Below are 23,372 nucleotides of genomic sequence, written 5' to 3'. Positions count from 1 at the left end.
TAACCATATTATCTAGGAAATAGCTCATCGCAGAATTTTGAGAAGTGTTCGTTATGAAATTATATTCAAAATAGAAGAAATTTGCAAATTTGTCCCTACTTAGGAAATTGTTTCAATCATATGTTTTAAAACACTTTTTCTTGAGATTTTCTCATGAGTTATTATTGAGAGGAGATAGCGGTTTTGAACTTTTTAAGAACATCATTCGATCGTAATTTCTACAAAATTAAAAACGATAATAAAATGAAATCGAATAAAGTATTAAATTTTATAAACAGTGTAATTTACTAAACATTTAGAACTATCACCTTTTTATCCATAAATTTCGAAAACCATTATTTCCATTTTATATACATATTTACTATAAATCGATCAGTTTCGACAAAAACGATATACTATTGAATTTTATATCGATTCACAAATTTCATATCGCTTATTTTTTCGAATATGTTTCAAAGCTTGATAATCCAGTCACTACTATGCAAAAGAATTGCCATTAACTCAGAGATTACATATAGTAGTGATGCAGTAACAGTTACAGATGTTCAAGATTTAACAATATTAGAACAATTTCGTCAAAAATTAGTCATCAATAGTGAAGATGTTGATCTTCCTCTTAGAAGCGAAACCAAAATGTTAGAGTATTTCCAATATATTGTTCTTAATACTAAAATTCAAGTTATCCCGGCCAAATGGTTTTCGGGTTTAACAAACATTATTCAAGTTACACTTCCTACTACGGTCACCGAGATCGGAGATAGTGCTTTCGCAAATTCATCAATTCAAGTTATTGAAAATTTAAATTTAGTAACAACATTCAAACCAAATTGCTTTTATGGATGCGCAAACATTGAGAAACTGACTATTAATGCAAGCATTATACCAGACTACTTTGCATATCGTTGTACATCATTAAAAGAAATCAACTTTGAAAATGACATTGGCCAAATAGGAAAGTTTGCATTTACATACTATTCTTCTTTGGCATCATTTAATTTCGATAAATTAATCAAGGATTCATCTGAAACAAACACTGGATATATAGATAATTACGCATTTGCTTATTCAGGAATCAAACAAGCATCGTTTTTCAGAACTGGAGAACGTGCATTTGCTTACACACCACTCGAAAAATACGAAGTAAGGGATCAAGGAACTATCGGAAAGTATGCATTAGAAGGAACTCAATTTAAGAAGGTTGAACTTACTTATAGTTATGGAAATTCTTATGCTTTTGCAAGATGTCCATTGCTTGAAGAGGCAACTTTGTATATATTAGGTACTGATAAATATATTCCAACAGGTATTTTCGAAAATTGTAAATCACTAAAGAGAGTTATCGCCAAAAATGCAACAATGGTTCATCAAAGGGCTTTCTATGGTTGCACATCACTTGAATCTTTAGAAACAGATCAACCACTTACTGAAATTGAAGGGTCAGCATTTGCATACTGCTATAATCTATCATTAACAATCGATGGAAATACAAAAGAAGTATACGCATATGCATTTCTTTATTGTAAAAAAGTTAAGATCTCTAACTACAATATTACAAGCGTTTATTCTCATGCATTTTGTGGATGCGATTCAATTACATCACTATACATTAACACAACACTCAATAATTACGAATTCTATTGCTGCTATAATTTAACATCTGTCGAATTAGGCGAAGAAATCAAGTCAATTCCTGAAAGCTGCTTTGCAAATTGTACAAAACTGCAATCAGTTGTTATTAATAACATCATATGGTCCATGAGACTCGATAAATCTTGCTTCACCGGTTGCACAAACTTGACAAATATTAAATTCGAATACATTGATAGAGTTACAATTTATATGTATTGTCTTGAACACACAGGCCCAATAGAAAACTTGAAACTAACTAATTCAACAATAAATAGTTATGCATTTAGTCATTCACAAATCAAATCATTTACTTATGGAGGGCCATTTATGCGAATAGATAATGATGCTTTCTATAACTGTTCGAATTTGGAAAAAGTCACAATTCTTAAAGATGCAATTTACTTCAATCCATTAGCATTTCCATATTGTGACAAAGTTAAATTTGAATTTGAACCTGGAAATGAAATCATTCAGGAAAGAAATGGACTTGTAACAAAATTAGAAATAGGTGATGAGGAAAATAAAACATATGTGAATGCTGTTCTTCAATCATACAGCGAAACAACATTCACCATACCTGGGCAATATGCAGGCGCATATAATGGTGCATTTTATTTTGCAGAAAAAGTCGAGAAAATCATAGTAGATAAAAAAATGCGAAATCGATTAGATGCATGCAGACATGTTAAAGAATTGGTTATTAGTATTGACAATTATTCAGATCCATTTAATGTTTCTGCATCATTCTGTCAAAATAGTATAAATCTCACGACTCTTAAAATTGAAAAAGCAGTCACATTAATAGGAGATTGGGCATTCCGTAATTGCGAAAAGCTCGAAAATGTCACATTACCAGAAATTTGTGTTTTAGGATCTAGTGTCTTCGATGGTTGCACAAGCTTAAAGGAAATAAAGGTACCTTTATTTACAGAAGGTGGTAATCATCTCTTCTCTCGTTGCACATCCCTTAAAAAAGTAGAATTTCATCCCCTCCAAACAAAAATAACTGAATATATGTTTTATGGTTCCGGGCTTGAGACATTTACAGTTCCAGATTCAATTACTTCCATAGGTGATTCTGCTTTCCTATTTTGTAACAATTTGAAAGAATTCCACTTTGGATCAGGGGTTTCTACAATTAATCCAAACTGGTTTAAAGCTAATAATGATCGTTTTGACAGAAATATCATTAATATTACATTTTATTTGCCAGCACAGTTTCAAGTAAACAATTTCAAATGGACTCAGGACTTTGGTTATATTGATGTTAAAATTGATGAACAGAATCCATTCTACTATACAAAAGATCATGCCATCATAGATAAACAAACAAATACATTGCTAGCAACATTTGGTGACATTGGAAAGACATATTCAGTTCCAAAAGATGTTGAATTCATTAACGAAAATTCTATAACATCTTCAAAGGTTTTAATCTATCAAGATGCAGATAGAAAAGATCTCATAAATGATAAATACCAAGGTATAATTTTGAAGATTCCTGAAACAGTTAAAAAGTTCCTTAAACAACAACCAAATCCAAATATGTACGGAACACCACTTTGCTATAAAGGCAAATACTATCAAAACTTTTTCAATACATATTATATGAAAACAACAAAGAAATACATTTATCGTGATGCTGGAGGACAACTCCTAGATTACGATTGCGATTATGAGTATGATGAAGAAAGACATGTTATCGGTTTGACAAAACCGGAAGTTGGACTTATTGCTGGATCAGTAGTTATTGCAGTTTTGTTAATTGCTGCTATTTTCATTTTCATCCTCTTACCTCTTACCAAACTGCTAATGAAAGCAGCAGAAGATGAAGTTGCTCCATAAACAACTTTTTTTTTCAAGTAATAAAAAACTTTAATTATTATTTTTCAATAATATATTACAGCTAGCAGCTTTCTAATTTAAAATAATTAAGCTAAGAATCACTATCCACTTTCTTTTGTTCAGTTTCAAAGATATAAAAGTTAAATATTGCTTTAGAGAATATCAAAAGTGTCCTTATGTCCATCAGACTCTCATCTTGTGAAGTCAATTCTTGACACTCATCATCTTGCGAAGTCAATTTCCTAGGAATAGAAAGAAGACGATAAGTTTTTTTTTTAATATATATGTATACTATGGCATAACTTATCTACTGATTGAGAGGATAGTATATGGGGGTAAGTGCACCATTAAGGCAGAACTTACGTCTTTCTGATACGTCATCCTTAAATAGGACTTAACTAAAATGTTATTTACTACAATTACATTTTAATATTAGGAATCATTCTGAAATAACTAATACACTTGCAATGACATGCATAAGTTGATGCCTATCTAAGACAATTTGTGTCAAAAAACATTAATATAATATCAGCAAAGTAAAAAAAAACATTAAACTTTTTATTTACAAGATAATTCATGTGGAAAGGAATAAAGATTCCTTTGTTGTAGATATTCCTGTTGATTCTCTCTTGAATGCGCAAATAAGTCTCCAAATTATGAGAATTCCGTAAAGTAATATTGGTAAAAACACGAAAACAGGGGAAGTTGGAGCGAAAACGAATCCAACGGTCTCATAAATGAACCTTATAACGTATTTGATATCGACAAATAAGAGAAATGCAGAGACAGCAATGTCAAACAAAACAGGAATGAAAGAATAGAAAGAGAAAGGATAGGAGAGGCTGAGGGAAGCAGCAATTAATACAACAGGAGCAAGAACAGAGACATAATAGGCCATGCAATTGAATAATCCCCAAGGACAATAAACAAATTTGCCTCCACAGAAGTATCCCCATGTCCAAATGAAGCCAAAGTGGGTTTCTATCTCCATGAAAGCCATTGGAAGTAAAATGGGATAAATGAAACCAATCAATAAAATAATTTTGACGTAAAGAGGGAGTCTTTGGATTCTAAACCTGATGTAAAGCATTCCTCCGAATAAAAGAAGAATGATGTAGGTATGGATTGTGACAGCTGACTCTTGGCCTTGGAGATGACTGATAATTGTATGGGAAAACTGGGATTGCGGAAGCGGAAATAGGATAAATAGGAATACAATCATAAGTAAAGCAAATTGGAATGGATAATTCTCATGGAAATCTAATACATGTCTATAATCATTTTCATAATAAGACTGAGAAGAGTTTCCAATGGTGAAATCTATTGAATCTTCGAAATCTCCCTCAAATTTGACATGATATGTGCCTGGTTCTACAATTTCTTGTGATTCACAAAGATATTTTTGGCCAGAAATGACTTTGCAGTCCATTACACCGCTAATATTGCCGGAAAGTTTTATTGTTGGCATGACACTATGGAAAGAAATGATTCTAATCGGTGTTCCGACTTCATTAAAAATTTGATGGTGAGTTAGCATCGAATCTGGCACTGGATTCGTTATGAACGCTTTAGGTAGATTGGATATGTTAACTTTATGATAAATAAATCGTCTGTTGTCATATGAAATACATCCGATATGTTGATGATCCTTTAAATCCATGCCAATAATCTCTAGCATGTCAGAGTGATGCATGATTTTAGGTTCAGTTGGGTGTAAATGACCTGTTAAGAAGTAATTGACCTTTCCTTTTGTTAATATTTCTTTGAAAGTTTTTCCTGATGAAGATTTGACAGTTGACATGAATAATTTGAGTGGATAATGGTTCATAACGATAACTTCATCGTTTTCTGGTATTTCTTTGAGAACTTTTTCTAGATTATTAAGTAATTCTTTTGTTGGACGTGGCCAATAAACAAATGGAGGGTGCGCTGAAGGATATATGAATGGGTTGAGTCCAATAATTGATATATTGTATCCGCCATTGCTTGTAATGACTCGTTTTTGAATTTGGAAATCTTCGTAGTTTGAAATGTTTTCTTTTATTGATTTAATGAAATTGTGACTTTGAGAAGTAAACTCGAAGACTCCAAATTCGTCATGGTTACCTGCGATTTCAAAAAGCTGTTCTCTTTGTATGTTTTGTGTAATATTTCTGTAAATTTCCCAATCTTTTGGCTGTTGGCTTCCATATTTTGGATAATTATTGTATGGAAAATTATTAGTTAGATCACCTGTGAAAAGATACATAGCTGGCTTCAGATTAAGACCAAAATTAACTGCATTGGTAAACTGCTCGTTGTTCTTCTCATTTACATGGTCCACATGAATATCCGTATATCGGAGCATCAATGAAGGCTCATCATTTCTATTAAAAGGCTTTGTTGCATTATTACTTTTGAATGAAAAAGTTTTTTGAACGTGTTTCAAGGTATATGGAATGTAGAATATACCTGCAATCATTAGTACTGCAATGTATGTTGATAGTATTGATAACCACCAACGAAATTTCTGGTTATTCCGCATTAGAAAAAATGAATTGAATTGAACTTCCTGGAGCAAAATTCTGATGGTACTTTGATATGGTATAATCAATGACCAGTTTAACGCATTCTAATCAGAAAAAAGTTTAATTTGACAGAGAGATTCAATTTTTAGTCTAAAAATGACAACGAAAAATGTTTTAAATGTTATATAAAAGGTTTTTATCATGAAAAATATGGTATAAGTATTGCGATAAAAAGTGACAAAAAGGACTAAATGTCACTTTTATTAAATTTCAATGGCAGCATCACAGCCAGATCCAGCAACATTCATCGACTGCCGTGTTGGCAAGATTGTTTCCTGCAAGAGCATCGAAGGCTCTTCTAAGTTATACTCATTAGAAGTTGATATGGGCAACGACGAGGTCAAGCACGTCGTTTCTGCCGCAAAGAAATTCTACAGCATTGATGACCTTGTTGATAAGCTCGTCTGCGTTTTCGCTAACTGCCAACCAGGTGAACTTTTCGACGAAATTTCGGAAGGTATTCTTCTTGGCTGCGCTACAGATGATAACCACGTCGAACTCCTCGAACCACCAATGGATGACCAGCCAGGTGATAGAATTTATTTCGGATCTTTCACAGATGCTGATAATGAAGTTGAAGAAGTTGATCCTAGAAACAAGCACTGGAATAAGATGCTTCCAGAACTCAGAGTTAACCGTAATGGTGAAGCTACATACAAGGGCGAAAACATCTATACTGACTATGGTAATGTTGTTGCTCCAAATCTTACAGATTGCCCATTCCATTAAATCTTATCCTTTACATTAAACTAATTATATAGATAATTAGATTTCTTTTTCAAAATTTTTTGTTTTCAAAACTAATATGAGAACTATTAATAATCATTTATAAAGGTCTATAAAATGTTTTGTAGAAACTAGTAATTTCATCTGTTTTCAAAATAATATAAAATTCTACGAACTAATTCATCATCGAGCTTTGGTCTCTGACGTTCATCTTTGTTCATTAGTTCTTTAATTAGAAATGGTGTTCCAGAAATTAGATTATCTTCGATATTATTATAGATTACTTTGCCTTGTTTTGAAAGTGTGTAAATTAGCTTTCCTAAGTCAAATACATCATGTGATAGCGAAAAACTCTGCTTTGGAACTGATAATAATTCCATTCTTGATGAATTGATGAATATGGCAGGAATATCATATAAAAGAGGTAGTGGTTGTAGTTTGAAATCATTTGTGATATATAATTCATTAATAAATCCATATGGAATATTAGATTGGTGAAGAATTTGAATTCTCGATAGTATGAATGTAAGATTATGCATTATATCGAACTTATTTATTGATTCTTTTAATAATCTATCATTTAATGACTCTGTTGTTGAATCTTGTATGATTTTTAATGTTTTGTAAACAGTTCCTATATTTTTGGCTCTAATAGTAGTATCATAGATCATATTATGATCGAATTTAATACAGTGTTTTGCAAATAATTTCTGATTCTGAATCAAAAAATTTAATCTTGCGCAAAAGAATTCAGCTTGATTACAATCACGTATCTTTCGGAGATCATAGAGTATTTCAACCTTTGATTTGCTTGTTGGACTCCTTGTTAAACGACAAACCTCCATTTATTATTTTGCAAACGTATATAAAAATAATGGCTTCTAAATGAGGGAAATACTTGACTGTCAACATCACGCTAAATTTAAAATATTATTATCGAATACTTTCAACTACTCCCAAAATTACATCAATGATGATTAACTGACTATCGGGATTAATACCAAGATAATAATTGAAATAGTGAGTTTATCCTGATAGAAATGGACCAAATTGCTTCCAAATCAAATCCCATATCTTTGAATTTGAGGTTATATTGCGATTGTTTAATGATTACATTAGTATACTACTTATATAATTCATTGCATTGATGATGAGGAATGATTGATTTTTGGATAATTTTTTTACATTTGTAAAGAATCAATCATATTTCTGAGGGCAAACCCAAATTTTAGCTAAAAGTGACAGGGGAAAAAAACGTTTAGTATTAAAAAAAAAGACCGATGAGAGCTTCGTTCGAAATATAGAGGGAACTGAGAATGCGCAACCATTCTCAGGGAATATTGGATGCTATTCCCGTTCCCTCTGTATGGAAAATTGAGGTTTTCAAAGGGAATTAAAATAATATCAAATTTATACTAATTTACTTCAAAATACAAAAGTATTTGACAGCTAAAATTAGTTACTTTAGCAAGCCTATCAATACCCTTTTACGATTATTGCTACTTTTTCGAAATAAAAGTAAAAACAAATTTATACTAATTTACTTCAAAATACAAAAGTATTTGACAGCTAAAATTAGTTACTTTAGCAAGCCTATCAATACCCTTTTACGATTATTGCTACTTTTTCGAAATAAAATAAATTTATTATCAAAAACCTTTTTTTTCTTAGTAAAAATAAACAAAATTTTTTACCTGATGAACTTTTGATGGAAATATGCAAATTTAAAATAATAAAGAAAGCCGCGAGCGAAGCGATCGGCTTAGTTCGAAGATTTTGATTCAAATCTTTGCTGATCTGTAATTCGCGGAAGCCGCGAGCGAAGCGATCGGCTTAGTTCGAAGATTTTGATTCAAATCTTTGCTGATCTGTAATTCGCGGAAGCCGCGAGCGAATCGAGCGGCTTGGGTCTAAAATTTTGATTCAAATCTTTGCTTATATTCCTTAAATTCTTTATGAAACTCGCAACAGTTCCATAAAAAATTTTAAATTCTAAACTGTCGAAATTACCGATCGGTAATCACACCCTTCACGGGCGTGTCACTTTTAGCTAAAATTACCCCTACTCTTATATAACTGGCCACTCATTATTCAAATTTGAAAGAGATTTATTTCAAAGAAGTGAAGTTTTATCAGATATTATTTAATTAATCTAGACAAACTTTTTGGAAGAATCCATAAGGTTTAAACACCCATCACATGAATTCTTAATGTTTTGGATAAATCTCTCAAAATTTCAATCATGAATTTTGGTGCCATTAGGAACACTACAATCTGTTAATAATTCAATTAAATTGGGCATAAAATCGTATCAATTTGAGAGATCCAGTTCATTTTTTTGAGGAATGTTCCCAATCGAACCAATTCAGCAAATCAAGGAATGGAAGACAGGTACAACACTTCCAATCTGCCTCGGCTGCGATGTCGGCGGTTCTGGTCTCCGCGTCAGGCTTTCTGATTTCCATGATTCTTCTCGTTATGTTGATCTTGGCCACGCAAAGGCTCAGACAACAGCAGATCTCCTTAAGGTTCTCTTGGACCTTCAGGCCAAAATACAGCAGGTCGAACCAACAACAGTTTGCCTTGGTGCCGCTATCGCCGTCGCAGGCCCAATCAAGAATAACCAAGTTATTTTAACAAACTGGCAAGGACCAGCTGAGGGACGTACATTATCCATCTCTCAGCTTCCAAAGGGACTTTTCCCAAAGGATCGCTCTTACTTCCTTAATGATCTTGAAGCAGGAGCTTATGGTGTTATCGCCGCCCATGAACAATCAATCCTTGAGGAGAACTTCGTTCAACTCTTCACAGACAGAGCTCCAACAGGCCCAATTCTTGCTAAGGGCAGAACAGCAGTTCTTGCTATGGGCTCTGGCCTCGGCGCTGCACTTGTTACACGCACACCACTCCTTAAGACACCACTTGTTCTTCCAACAGAACTTGGCCACGTCCAAATTTCTCCAAATATGGAGAAGCATAAATACTTCAAGGACGAGCAGGACCTCATCCAGCACGTTTCCAACCACTACTACCAAGGCAAACTCGATCCAGAATACGAAGATATCTGCTCTGGCCGTGGTCTTCAACTTGTTTATCAATTCTACCATCACAAGGAAACAGGAGAAATGCTACCACTCGATAAGATCGATGCTGGTGATGTTGCCAAGAGAGCTATCGCTGGCGAGAAGGATGCCCATGCTGCTCTTCGTGCACATTACATCTTCTACCTTAGAGCTGCTAAGGCAATCGCTACATCACTTTCTTGCGAGTCTTGCGTTCTTTCTCTTGATAACCAGGTTAAGAACCATGCATTCGTTATGTCTATCGCTAAGGAACTCGAAGAAGAATTCTACGAGTTCATCAGACCAGACTGGATGACAGGAGTTCGTGTCTACTCTCAGAAGTCTGTTCTCAACTTCAACATTCTCGGAACAGACTACATGGCACACGCAATCGCTAATAAGGCTGATTGAATTTCTAGTAAGTAAAATTTAACACCATGCTTATATGATTACATCATTTTTCATGAAATTGATTACATTCTAATGATTCTAATTTAAAAATATGATTCTAAATAATCGTTAGAATAAGGTTGATGCATTACAATTTGTTGTCTTTACTTGATAAAACCTTAGTGCCAAAATCACATAGATTCTCTTAACGAAGGAAATATTGATATTATTCCTTTTATTAAAGAGATTTGTTGATAAAATTATCATAGCCAGATTAATTAAAATTGAATCAGAATCATGAAAATGTTTTCTGAAATCAATATAATATTTTAATCATTAAAAATGCATTCTTTAAAAAATTGGATATGAAATTGTAGCTTCTGGTCTATGTCAAATAGCAATGGAATACTGGAGAGTGTCGAACTCATATTATTGTTCTGGCCACTTTTTGAATGTCACTTTTATAAAAATTTTGATTCAAAAGAATTCACCCGTTCAATTTTTTTTCAACTCATTTCCCACTATTCTGACTGATGGAAACAAAGAAGCAAAACATATTAATTATCGATGGAGGTAAAGCATTCTATTCGGTAGGTGGCAAACTCTCAACTAGTTTAGTTGAACTCGCAGAAAAGATTTTGGTCGAAAAAGGTTATCAAGTAAAGAGAACAAAATGCGACAAAGATTATGATACCAAAGAAGAATTAAACTTGTTCGTTTGGGCAGATGTTGTTATTTGGCAAATTCCTGTTTGGTGGCAACAAGTTCCATGGACTGTGAAGAAATACATCGACGAAGTATTCTATGAAGGACATGGAGTTCTCTATGAATCAGATGGAAGAACTCGTAAAGATCCAACGAAACTCTACGGAAGTGGAGGACTTTGTCAAAATAAGAAATTTATGATTTCTTCAACATGGAATGCACCATATGAGTCATTACACGAACCAGGCCAATTCTTCAATCAAAGAGGTCCAGACGAAGTTTTATATCCATTCAGAGCTTGCATGGGTATGCTTGCGTTTCAAGAGCTCCCACATATAGCTTTCAATGATGTAATTAAGAACCCACAATACGAGCAATATGTTAAAACATACACAGAACACCTCAACAAGGTTTTCCCATAAAAATGGGGGTAGAAATGGTGTAACCCCCTTTTTATTTCTACAATAATATAGCAATTAGAATAAATGATAAATCTAGTAATGTTACCATATAGAGCTCCAGATCATGAATAAAATCTAATAAATTATCAAAATTATAAAATCAAATTCGATATTTTTTTCTCTCCCATACTATATTATTATCATTCTCTTATAAGAAAATTTATTTCTAATGCTGTGAGTCCAGTGTAATCAACAAATGGTTCTGCATTTACCCTCAATTTTTAACTTTTGCAACTCCAAAAACCAGGTGTTTTTCCAGAACTACCATCTAGGATGAGTTCTAGGAGCTATAATTCTAGGGTTAGATGATACCCACTTAGTACTTTTATTTGTATATGTTTTAGTGGAATTTGGTGAGGGGTCATGAAATTCGTATCTAATTTGCTATCATCTAAGCTGGTAAAAGTTAGAGAAAGCTATTTACTGGTTGTATATTACAAATATACCTTGTAATAGAAAATATAAGTGTTTGTGATTTAAATTCGCTCAATTAGCTCGGAAATTTGTTTTATATCCATGACAAACTAACACAATCCTATTTATGTGATTGCCAATCTGTTCCCAAAATATATCAGCATGAATATATATATATATTGATATTATTTGCAATTTCATCATTAAATAGTACTTTTTTCTATTTTTAATTTAGAAATAGTATATTTATATGATAGCGACACAAGATTTTAATTAAAAAATATATGTTATCGATCATCACACTCAAATTGAAATTCAAAAATTTTAGAATTTTTCAATTTCAATATTGAAAATATATTTCTTATATCATAGCGATTCATGTTATAATAATATGGAGAAAAATATTGTTTTAAATCTAAAATTTAAAATGAATGATTGGGCATTACATTAATCCAATTTATTGTTTATTTGTTAATCTAGTGGAAACAATTAATATTTTGGAGAAACAAAAATTTGAAATTTGAAATTTTGAAAAAAATGCATGAATCGGTAATTAAACATTGATTTATTAATTTATTTGCCATGCTTTTGATGTTGGTCTTATTCTTAAGCCGATTTAAAGAATTAATTTTTCCAAATCGTGTTTGACATTAACACATATAGATATATCAGGAAAAAAGGTATCACTTATCAAGTTATTGGTTTTTATGTATCTCCTAACTTTGCCTCGTTCTGAATACAATTCTAGTTAACGAATTTTAAATAACTATATGAAGAATACATCATTTTGGTTTTATTATTATTAAAATGATATATATTAGCTATGTATATGCTTGTAAGAATATTATTCCGTGAATTGGAAACAGAAAAAATAAATTTAGACAGAAAATGCATATCTTTAAAAAATAATATGAAATTTAGCTTTGATATTATTATCCGATAAAATATGCATGATAATTACTCCGCAAATAAAATTTAGGAAGCAAGTTGTGACGGTTTGGGCGGTTTTCAATGGCCCACAAGGAAGGAAGTATCGTTTTATCAGGCAACAAGAGGTCTTGAAATGAGTAAAGGACTGATCACCCTTGAAAGGTTCAAACTTGCTTGCGCGCCGCAGTCTTAAAAATGATATGTTTCACTTCTGGTCGAAAATTTCAACCTCTATGACAGTTGTTGGATGAACAATTGTGTAGCGGGATGAAATCTGAGTGCGGCCTGGGGCTGCAGCATCAATCTTCCCGGCATCTTTACCGCAATCATCTCTTAGATTGCACACAAAGTTGCGAACGAGCAGTTTTCTATGCGGTAAAGATGCCGGAAAGAGAGAGTCGATGTGAGGTTCTTTTCGAGGGCTCCTCGAATGAGACACTGTTCCGCATTGATAACTTGAACGCGGAAGTTTGACCGACAAGAGTGTATTGTGCACTCCTGTCGGTCGCAGTGTCTCATTCTGGGAGACATTGCCTCTGCATGTCTCCCAGAATGGAACAATGTTCCGCATTGATAACTTGAACGCGGAAGTTTGACCGACAAGAGTGTATTGTGCACTCCTGTCGGTCGCAGTGTCTCATTCTGGGAGACATTGCCTCTGCATGTCTCCCAGAATGGAACAATGTTCCGCATTGATAACTTGAACGCGGAAGTTTGACCGACAAGAGTGTATTGTGCACTCCTGTCGGTCGCAGTGTCTCATTCTGGGAGACATTGTCTCTGCATGTCTCCCAGAATGGAACAATGTTCCGCATTGATAACTTGAACGCGGAAGTTTGACCGACAAGAGTGCATTCCAATCTTTTTTGTCATATACCTCAACCCACAAAGACAAAACCTTACATAAAATAGGTAAACTTTGGTTTTCACTTAATAATGTTTATTTTTAATTTTTTGTTCTTTATATAACTTTTTCTTCTACTAAACTATTTTACAGAATCTACTGAGCTATCCTCACATATATACCTGTGACAATAACACATATATACTCCCTTCATATTCTGATCTCATGACATATTACAGCACAAACTATAATTATACAACATACCTCATAAAGTCTGATTTTACCCCTATCTAAGCGTTCAAAACCTATTTTCCCGCGTAATCTGATTCTTCTGGCTCTGCTGATTCGATTTCTGCTGTCAGATCGTGAAAATATGCATCACACAATGAGATAAACACAAAATACACAACTTAATATTTTCCTTAAAATTTCTCTTCAAGTTCATACTGAAACAACATCTTTTTTTGAAAATACAATTTTTTCAAAAAATGTATGAATTCAAAAGTGCATACTATATCTAGTCATTACCCAACATTAATTTTGTATTTTAGTTTTTAAGATATTCATTTTATTATACGTCTTATTCAGAAAATTAAATATATTTGTGAGGGAAAACGGAGGAAATAATAAATATGTCAAGATCGAGGAATTGACAATTTTAAGGAAAATATTAAGTTGTGTATTTTGTGTTTATCTCATTGTGTGATGCATATTTTCACGATCTGACAGCAGAAATCGAATCAGCAGAGCCAGAAGAATCAGATTACGCGGGAAAATAGGTTTTGAACGCTTAGATAGGGGTAAAATCAGACTTTATGAGGTATGTTGTATAATTATAGTTTGTGCTGTAATATGTCATGAGATCAGAATATGAAGGGAGTATATATGTGTTATTGTCACAGGTATATATGTGAGGATAGCTCAGTAGAGTCTGTAAAATAGTTTAGTAGAAGAAAAAGTTATATAAAGAACAAAAAATTAAAAATAAACATTATTAAGTGAAAACCAAAGTTTACCTATTTTATGTAAGGTTTTGTCTTTGTGGGTTGAGGTATATGACAAAAAAGATTGGATAATGCACTCTTGTCGGTCAAACTTCCGCGTTCAAGTTATCAATGCGGAACATTGTTCCATTCTGGGAGACATGCAGAGGCAATGTCTCCCAGAATGAGACACTGCGACCGACAGGAGTGCACAATACACTCTTGTCGGTCAAACTTCCGCGTTCAAGTTATCAATGCGGAACATTGTTCCATTCTGGGAGACATGCAGAGGCAATGTCTCCCAGAATGAGACACTGCGACCGACAGGAGTGCACAATACACTCTTGTCGGTCAAACTTCCGCGTTCAAGTTATCAATGCGGAACATTGTTCCATTCTGGGAGACATGCAGAGGCAATGTCTCCCAGAATGAGACACTGCGACCGACAGGAGTGCACAATACACTCTTGTCGGTCAAACTTCCGCGTTCAAGTTATCAATGCGGAACATTGTTCCATTCTGGGAGACATGCAGAGGCAATGTCTCCCAGAATGAGACACTGCGACCGACAGGAGTGCACAATACACTCTTGTCGGTCAAACTTCCGCGTTCAAGTTATCAATGCGGAACATTGTTCCATTCTGGGAGACATGCAGAGGCAATGTCTCCCAGAATGAGACACTGCGACCGACAGGAGTGCACAATACACTCTTGTCGGTCAAACTTCCGCGTTCAAGTTATCAATGCGGAACATTGTTCCATTCTGGGAGACATGCAGAGGCAATGTCCGAGAATGAGACACTGCGACCGACAGGAGTGCACAATACACTCTTGTCGGTCAAACTTCCGCGTTCAAGTTATCAATGCGGAACATTGTTCCATTCTGGGAGACATGCAGAGGCAATGTCTCCCAGAATGAGACACTGCGACCGACAGGAGTGCACAATACACTCTTGTCGGTCAAAGTTTTGCAATCACATTCTGATTGCAGAAGATTGTCTCATTCTGGGAGACATGCAGAGGCAATGTCTCCCGAAATGATACCGTCATACCAACACCAATTTATTCCTTCTTTCCATTGTCATACAATTCAATATTTTTATCAATCTTAATCAACTTTTTTTATTCTTCTTTAATTCAATTTATCTTTCTCCTAGAATATCTATTCCTTTAACAGACATAAAATCACTAATCGAGCTTTTTCAATACTCAAAATTTCATATAAATCTTTGTTATTTTTTCTCTCATCGCTTATTTTATTAAATATACATATTTCCTCTCACATATCCCTCTTCATATATATTGGATCTCAACACTCATCTATTAGAACAATATATTTTCGCTTAATCTCATATTATTCATTAACAATCTTTCATCTTCTTATTTCTAGTTAACCTACCAATATATATATAGAATATATGCCCAATTACATATTCAGATACATTAAATTCAAGAAATTCTTCTAATATTATTCTCCTATTCATAATAAAATCATATTTAGTCTCACATCACAATTCTATCAGTTCTCCAATATCATATCATATTGGTAACATCACATATATCTCTTATAATATCACTTAAATTTGTATTTTTTTATTAATTATATTTAATTAGTTCTACATTCTATTATTATAGAGGTTTGACAAACTCATCAATAGTTAAAATCAAAATCTATTCAGAAATTTGAATCTAATGAAAATTACATTTCGATATCTTTTTGCAAGCTTAATTTTTTGTATTATCTTAAAATACATTTAGTAATGTTATGTACGTATTGAATTCAAATTATAGCGCAGTAACATGCAACTCATCTTGAGATTCACATTTCATTTTCACAATTATTGCATATATACATCAATAACATATTGTACTCATATATCTACACGACTCTAAACTCAATGACATCAAATAATGCTTGTAATATTTAAAATAATTTTTGCATTTTTGATTCTCAGCTTAACTTCTATAAATGTCACCAAAACATTTCATTCCTACCAAGAAATAATATATTAGTAATTAAGCGTTTATTACCATTGTTACTCACATCATATTAATTCATTTTTGTAATTTTTTAAATAAATGACTGGAATCATAAACCCTATGTACTCATATCAACATGTTAAAATTTCAAAGTCTGAAACTTAGTATACATTGAGTTTCATGAAATCAGATAATCTCGTAGATTTCTTAAATATTATATATTGCTGGCCAATAATGATGCAGCATGATTCTCCATCATATCAGCATTCTAAACATATCTTTATTTTTTCAATTGGCATAAATTAAGGGTGCTTTTCAGGCGATAAATGGTATTTTAGATACCTGGGTAAGGGGTCATGAAAAAGTTGCAAAAGTCAAAAATTGAGGGTATCCGAAATCTTTGAAGTCATTGTTTTCCACATGCATAACATAGGATTTTTTCTTATGATAAATTTAAATGATATTTTTTATGATAAAGTCCAAATATGTATTATTAATAATGTCCGATCAAGACGTTCATCCAAACGAATTCAGCAAATTGCGAAGTAACCACAAATACTACATCGATATATTCAATGGTATTTAAAAATCATCGATAGCCATTCATAATTGTAAAAGATGCTATTCCTTATCAATCAGTGTTAATGTCAATTTCCAAACAATTATTTATCTTGATAATTTCAATCCATATGAAATATCTAAAAAATTAATATTTCTTATGTGTAAAGATAATACATTATCATGTACATTAATGTATATAATGAGAGGACTTTGATATCAAAATAATTTGATAATCATCTTCATCGAAAAAAGCTTATTTATTTACAAAAAAAAATAATTTTCCTCTTTAGTGAGTATTCAATTACAGTTTTGTGCTGAGTTGGTAATTTATCAAAATTTTTTGAATAAAGTTTTCAAAAATTGAGAGAATGGCACATTCTCACAAAATTCGAACAATAATTTTTTTACTATAGTCAATGTAATAATATTATACATCATCCGTATAGTTAGAATCACAAAACTGTAGACATAAAAAATCATGATAACTTGTAAATATGATAACCTTTCAATTTTTTGTCAATTCATTTTTTAATCTTCGGACTGATGGAGTCAAAGAAGCAAAACATATTAATTGTCAACGGAGGAAAAGCCTTCCAAATGTCAGGTGGTAAACTATCAGCAAGTTTAGTAGAGCTTGCAGAGAAGATTCTTGTTGAAAAAGGATATCCTGTAAAAACAACAAAATGTGATAAAGAATACGACATCAAAGCTGAATTAGAGTTATTCAAATGGGCTGATGTTGTTATTTGGCAAGTACCTGTTTGGTGGATGCAAGTTCCATGGACTGTAAAGAAGTATATTGATGAAGTTTTCTTCGCAGGACATGGAATTCTTTATGAATCAGATGGAAGAACTCGTAAGGATCCAACAAAGCTTTATGGAAGCGGTGGCCTTTGCCAAAATAAGAAATTCATGGTTTCTTCAACATGGAATGCACCATACGAGTCATTACACGAACCAGGCCAATTCTTTAACCAAAGAGGTCCAGACGAAGTTTTATATCCATTCAGAGCCTGCATGACATTTGTTGGATATCAGGAACTTCCTCATATTGCCTTCAATGATGTCGCAAAGAATCCTCATTATGAACAATATGTTAAGGATTATACAGAACACCTCAATAAAGTTTTCCCATAAAGTAATAAACTAAAAGAATAAAATCATTTATTGAACAATTAAATAACATTTTTTATTAACATTCAAATGAATTATACTAAAAATAATGAATTCCCCAATACACTTTTGTATTCAGTGAACAATCTATGATATAGAAAATAAGATTGATCAATTAATTCATAATAAAGTAACAATAAACATTTTATTCATTTATCTTAAAAACAGTCTTCATAATATTAAATGCATCACCATGATTATCGGCTATGGTAATTCCGTTAGTAAAGTTTGCCATTGAAGAAAGATTAACCTTGCCTATGTTAAAATCTTGAATTATTTTGATTTTCAATGGTAACAAACTTATTTTCATTTGTTTGACATGTCCATTCGAAAAACCAACAAAGAAGTAACGATTTCTATCATAATTCGGGATTCTCATAGTAGAAATACATCTACCATTTCTGATGGAATCATCAGTGATGTAATGCAAACCATTGACTGACAAAACAGTCAACTTTGAGTTAAATAAAACAAAAATAATTCATTAGTATTCATCGAAACAGAAATCAATAATTTTCTCATCAAACTTCAAAACCCTAAGAATTCTTCCGCGTACGAAGTCCCAAAGGATCAAATTCTTTTCATTCTCAGTTGTTCCAGCAATTAAATCTTGACCATTTACCTTCGAAAAACCATTCGAATCATGTGGGAAAAGTGGGAATTTTTCTGATCCTAAACCACTTTGAAGACGATAAACTCTACTAAATCCATTTGAAAAATCAACAACACAGAAACATTCATTAGAAGAAACATCAATTTTTGTTGCGAAACATAACATTTTGTCAGTAATGATCAAATTTGATTCATTAACAATTGACATATTTCCTTTGTCAACTCTATAAAACTGTTCTTTGTTAATGTAACAAATTAAATTCGAAAAAATAGAATTGTTTTCGAAAACATCAAAATTCTCAGAAGGATTTTCGATTAAACTAGTTTTTGATTGATGTTTCTTCTTAAACAACTGGATAGGACACTGTCCCCAGTTTTCTAGTTGCAAACTGATTGTCTCTGGATCAACATCTTCTTTCATTACATAGTTATGATACAAAGTTGGCATAAAAACATTTTGAGCTTGAATTGCCGCAGTTCCTGTTTGTTTGAATCCAAAAATTAAATCAATCCCGTTCTCTATCTTCGCCTTCTCGAGTTCTTCACGTTGGATCATAATGAAATGAACAGGATTAGATGAATATGGAGGAAGTGTCACTTTTTCGATTTTAATTTCATTTTTATCAGTCAAGAAATCAGGAATTGAATAAAATTCTGGTAAAAGCTCTTTGACATCATTTGTATTTTCAACTGAAGAGCTAATCCAACTTCTTTCTATATCAAAGAACATTCTATCTTTGTTATCCCAGCCTCCATGCAAATCCCATTCGAAAAACAAAAATGGAGGAATCCTGAATAGGAAATAATGAACCGATGCGGGCATCGAATAATGACAACCATAGTAGTAACCTTGTGTCTGGAAAGAAACATCAAATATCTTTGCTCTTTCTTCTGATAACTGGCCCATAACTTTCTCTAAATTCCTCCTTTTCTGTGGATATAATTTTGATTCATAATCTGCAATAACCCATGGAAAAACGGGATATTGTGCTAAATCAACGAAACTTCGTCCGGAAAATGCATTCAAAAGACTCAAATACTCAAAATTATTCAATGTTCCATTCGACCATAAATTACTTGCTTCGCTCAATTGTAAATTGTGAAGTAAATAACCGTCATTTTCTATATTGAAAATATTCAAAAATTGAGAAGGGAAACCGTTATCGTTTGTATACAAAATGATGTCACCTGTTTGAAGTGTTGAGAACAAAATTCCGTTTTGCTTGTGATTGATCAAATGTTTCTGGGAATAAATGATGGAAGAAATCGGAATTTCCAACAAGAAGTGGCCTGCAAACAAAGTGAAGTTTCCTAATGAAAGGTCGAAAATAGATTGAGATAATTTCTCAAACAAAGAGTCATTTTTGGATGATTTTTCTAAAATAAGTTCGTTGTTTTGAGTCAGATTTGCATTGAGAAGTATTAATATCTTTGATTTCAGTTGGAAAACTGCTGAATCAATTGAGAATGTGTAATACAAAAGTTTTGCATTGAATTTGGATATGAAACTCTCTTTATCTTCTGTTGTTACGAAACTGAAATTGATGTAATTCAAGAGATTATCATCAACTGTTTGTCCTGAATAAGTTGTAGGTAAAAACTTTTTGTTTGAAACAAAAGTGAACATATTCATCAAATTTCTCTGGAAACAATCAACTAAATCATTGATTCCAATTGGATTTTGACAAATTTCTTCATCTGTTTCTATTGGAACATCTTCATTAACATGTTTTTCTTCATTTTCAACATGTATCTGCGAATCATTTTCTTCGTCTTCATTGTTTTCATCTGATTTTTCATCTTTCACAGAAATTTCTTCTGTTATATTTGAAGTTTCTGTATGTCCTAGTTCATTCGAGATCTCTGCATTATCTCGTTCATTCTGTTTATCTTGAGAAGGATTCTCTTCAATATTATCATTTTCATCTTCATTTTTATTTAAATTTTCTTCATTTGGCTTGGAATCTTCTTCATTCTCTTTATTCTGCTGAGAATCTTCATCATTGTTCTCATTTTGATTTGCCATTTCATTTTCTTCAGAATTTTGAGCAATTTCAGTTGATTTTTCTTCATCACTTGTATCACTTTGTTGAGAGAATTCTACATGAGGTAATTCGTAGTTAGAAGGAGCCATGATTCTGGAGTTTAAAACAGGTAATTTTGTCTGTGACAATCTGTAAGATTTTGGATGGAAATATTCAATTGATTGTCCAAATAATTTGTTGTGTTTAATGAACTCTTTGGACATATTTGTTTCAGTGATTCTTAACATTACATTCAAGAAAGAAACCTGAAGGAATTCAATTGAATTTGCCAAATAAAACTTCTTACTTTGTGTCTTATTTGTTTGATTTTGCAAATTCGATGACATTTCTCTGATTTTTTCAGAAATATTGGTGTTATTAAAAACAATCTCTCGATCATTTTCAATTTCACCCAAAAATGTTTTGTTCATATTCTCCAAAATTTCTGTCATTGAAGCGTAAACTTCTTGGTTAGAACTAATCCAGTTATAGTAACCATTCTTACCTCTGTTTATCAACACTTTGACACCATTGATGAATCTCATCAAATTATAGAATTCTTCTTCATCAAATTTCACGTTGAATTGTTTCAAATAAGCATCAGATAAAATTATTTTATCAACAAATTCATCAAAGAATTTTGATGATATTTGATCATCATCTTGTAAAGAATTCGCCATTTTTATGAGAAATCCACCAGAAAAAGTGAAATCATCAAAAACTCTGAAGTTATACAAGAAACCTGGAGTAGCAGCCAATAGATTCGTAATTCCTGAAATTTCAGTAATTTTACAAACATCAAATGTCAAAGCCAAAATTTGTCTTGTTGCAAATGTGAGTCTGATAAAATCTGTTTTCTGCATCGCGTTTGAAAGTGCATTTAAAGATGTCAAACATGAAGTAATAATTAGTTTGTTGTCATCTCCAAATGTTCTTTCTTTGAGTTCCAAAGCAATGGATTTGAATAAATATTCTAATGATTCTAAAGGTGATAAATAAATATCCCTTTTTGTGAGGAAATTCACAATTAAAGTAACTGCGAATTTACTGTATCCTTCAAGTTTTTTGTAAGGTGAAGTGAAAACGATAGTATCAAATAATTTCTTAAAATTCTCGAGATCATTCAATGAACTCGCCAGAAACAGGATCAAGAAATTTGATACTTCACTTACTTTAGCAATCAAAAACTCTGGGAATTTTTCAAATTTAGATAATGGGAATTTGATTGCTGGAGCGTAAAAAGAAACAAGTGGTGCAAAGAAAGCAATGAAAGTGAATGTGAAAATTGGAGGAGAACCGATTCTATTTTTCATCCAGATTTGGTAGAAATCCTGTGAAAAACTCCATATATTGAAGATGGATTTCATATTTGGTTCTGATGTTGTTATTTTATCTATCTGTGATAAAATAGAAATTTGATCAGAAAACAATTCGGAAGGATCATAAAATAAAGGTGTGAAGAATAAAATGAAATCAAATAAATCGTGAGAAAGAAATAGTTGATTATTATATCTTCCGAAATTCGATATAACAGTTATTGATTCTTTTAATTCATCTTCAAGTTTTTTAACTTCATTTTTATCTTTGTTTTCATCAGTATAAATGATCGCTAAACTAATGAAACTAAATCCAATCAAAGAAACAATAAGCGGCAAGATTTGTTCATTGACTAAGAACTTGTCAGAAAATGAGATAATTGGGGTGTCACTTTTATCGTCTAACGGTTTTCTTCCTGTTGCAATTTGGAAAAGAGAAATCCAAACTTTGTGATACATCAAATGCGGAATTAAAGGTAAAGATAATCTAGCTGGATTCGTGATGTATCCTGTTTTCATTGTCGATAATAATGTTATCATTTTAAGAAGATCAATGATCATGTCACTTTTTGACAAATTTGCCATCACATCAACAATTTCATCGAAAGTAAAAATTTCTGTGATCAATGTGAATTTGTTGTTTTTCGTCAAAAAGAAGTTGATTGTTTTGATGACATCTCTTTTCTCCAGATCAGCTGAAGCGAACAAATTAAATGCATGTGATAAAAACACATTTGATTCTGTTTGTTTTGCGAATTTTAATAAATATTTGATGATCAAAACTTTGTCAGGAATTATTTTGTAAACTGATGACAAAATTGATGCCAAAATTGTTTTCTTTATCTTGAAACGATTGATTAAAGTGTTCAAATTACTGTTGATCGCTTTCAACAGCGTCTTTCCATACAAATACCAAATGTCAACATCATACAAAAAATTCATGAAATACGGCTTTTTTGTGCTTGTAAACAAAATTGAAAACAATTCAACAATAAAAGCTTCAGACAACAAATGATGTTTTTCTTTGAGTATTGATATGATTGTTATCCAAATGTTTTTGAGGTTAGGAACTAAAATTTTTGCGAATAAAAAGCAGCGAATTAAATCTTCAATTCTTTCACTATTTTGTGTAGACATCATTTCATTATAAA

General features: G+C 32.3%; 9 protein-coding genes across 9 annotated transcripts, besides 1 other annotated feature; 5 read left to right on the top strand and 4 right to left on the bottom strand.

Annotated features, from left to right (window-relative positions):
- Positions 1–447: 447 nt before the first annotated feature.
- TVAGG3_0359770 (leucine-rich repeats (6 copies)-containing protein) lies at positions 448–3,474 on the top strand (the record flags this gene model as incomplete). The annotated part of the gene is made up of 1 exon (XM_001317486.1): positions 448–3,474. One exon carries the CDS (start codon positions 448–450, stop codon positions 3,472–3,474), a length of 3,027 nt encoding a protein of 1,008 aa, XP_001317521.1.
- Positions 3,475–4,028: 554 nt separating this feature from the next.
- On the bottom strand, positions 4,029–5,998 carry TVAGG3_0359760 (calcineurin-like phosphoesterase family; the record flags this gene model as incomplete). The annotated part of the gene is made up of 1 exon (XM_001317487.1): positions 4,049–5,998. The coding sequence occupies one exon, from the start codon at positions 5,996–5,998 to the stop codon at positions 4,049–4,051; it is 1,950 nt and encodes a 649-aa protein (XP_001317522.1).
- A 243-nt stretch (positions 5,999–6,241) lies between these two features.
- Positions 6,242–6,806, top strand: TVAGG3_0359750 (tRNA binding; the record flags this gene model as incomplete). The annotated part of the gene is made up of 1 exon (XM_001317488.2): positions 6,255–6,770. One exon carries the CDS (start codon positions 6,255–6,257, stop codon positions 6,768–6,770), a length of 516 nt encoding a protein of 171 aa, XP_001317523.1.
- A 101-nt stretch (positions 6,807–6,907) lies between these two features.
- On the bottom strand, positions 6,908–7,438 carry TVAGG3_0359740 (uncharacterized protein; the record flags this gene model as incomplete). Its single annotated transcript, XM_001317489.1, has 1 exon — positions 6,908–7,438. The coding sequence occupies one exon, from the start codon at positions 7,436–7,438 to the stop codon at positions 6,908–6,910; it is 531 nt and encodes a 176-aa protein (XP_001317524.1).
- Positions 7,439–7,981: 543 nt separating this feature from the next.
- Positions 7,982–8,835: a mobile genetic element.
- Positions 8,836–9,104: 269 nt separating this feature from the next.
- Positions 9,105–10,269, top strand: TVAGG3_0359720 (glucokinase family; the record flags this gene model as incomplete). The annotated part of the gene is made up of 1 exon (XM_001317490.2): positions 9,113–10,240. One exon carries the CDS (start codon positions 9,113–9,115, stop codon positions 10,238–10,240), a length of 1,128 nt encoding a protein of 375 aa, XP_001317525.1.
- A 443-nt stretch (positions 10,270–10,712) lies between these two features.
- On the top strand, positions 10,713–11,366 carry TVAGG3_0359710 (flavodoxin-like fold; the record flags this gene model as incomplete). Its single annotated transcript, XM_001317491.1, has 1 exon — positions 10,753–11,346. The coding sequence occupies one exon, from the start codon at positions 10,753–10,755 to the stop codon at positions 11,344–11,346; it is 594 nt and encodes a 197-aa protein (XP_001317526.1).
- Positions 11,367–12,834: 1,468 nt separating this feature from the next.
- On the bottom strand, positions 12,835–13,747 carry TVAGG3_0359700 (uncharacterized protein; the record flags this gene model as incomplete). Its single annotated transcript, XM_001317492.2, has 1 exon — positions 12,935–13,300. One exon carries the CDS (start codon positions 13,298–13,300, stop codon positions 12,935–12,937), a length of 366 nt encoding a protein of 121 aa, XP_001317527.2.
- A 3,892-nt stretch (positions 13,748–17,639) lies between these two features.
- On the top strand, positions 17,640–18,233 carry TVAGG3_0359690 (flavodoxin-like fold; the record flags this gene model as incomplete). Its single annotated transcript, XM_001317493.1, has 1 exon — positions 17,640–18,233. One exon carries the CDS (start codon positions 17,640–17,642, stop codon positions 18,231–18,233), a length of 594 nt encoding a protein of 197 aa, XP_001317528.1.
- A 520-nt stretch (positions 18,234–18,753) lies between these two features.
- Positions 18,754–23,358, bottom strand: TVAGG3_0359680 (aggrephagy protein; the record flags this gene model as incomplete). Its single annotated transcript, XM_001317494.1, has 1 exon — positions 18,754–23,358. The coding sequence occupies one exon, from the start codon at positions 23,356–23,358 to the stop codon at positions 18,754–18,756; it is 4,605 nt and encodes a 1,534-aa protein (XP_001317529.1).
- Positions 23,359–23,372: the final 14 nt, after the last annotated feature.

This window comes from Trichomonas vaginalis, chromosome V, assembly GCF_026262505.1.
Source record: "Trichomonas vaginalis G3 chromosome V, whole genome shotgun sequence".
NCBI classification, from domain to species: Eukaryota; Parabasalia; order Trichomonadida; family Trichomonadidae; genus Trichomonas; species Trichomonas vaginalis.
This window is presented reverse-complemented; position numbering and strand designations above follow the sequence as displayed.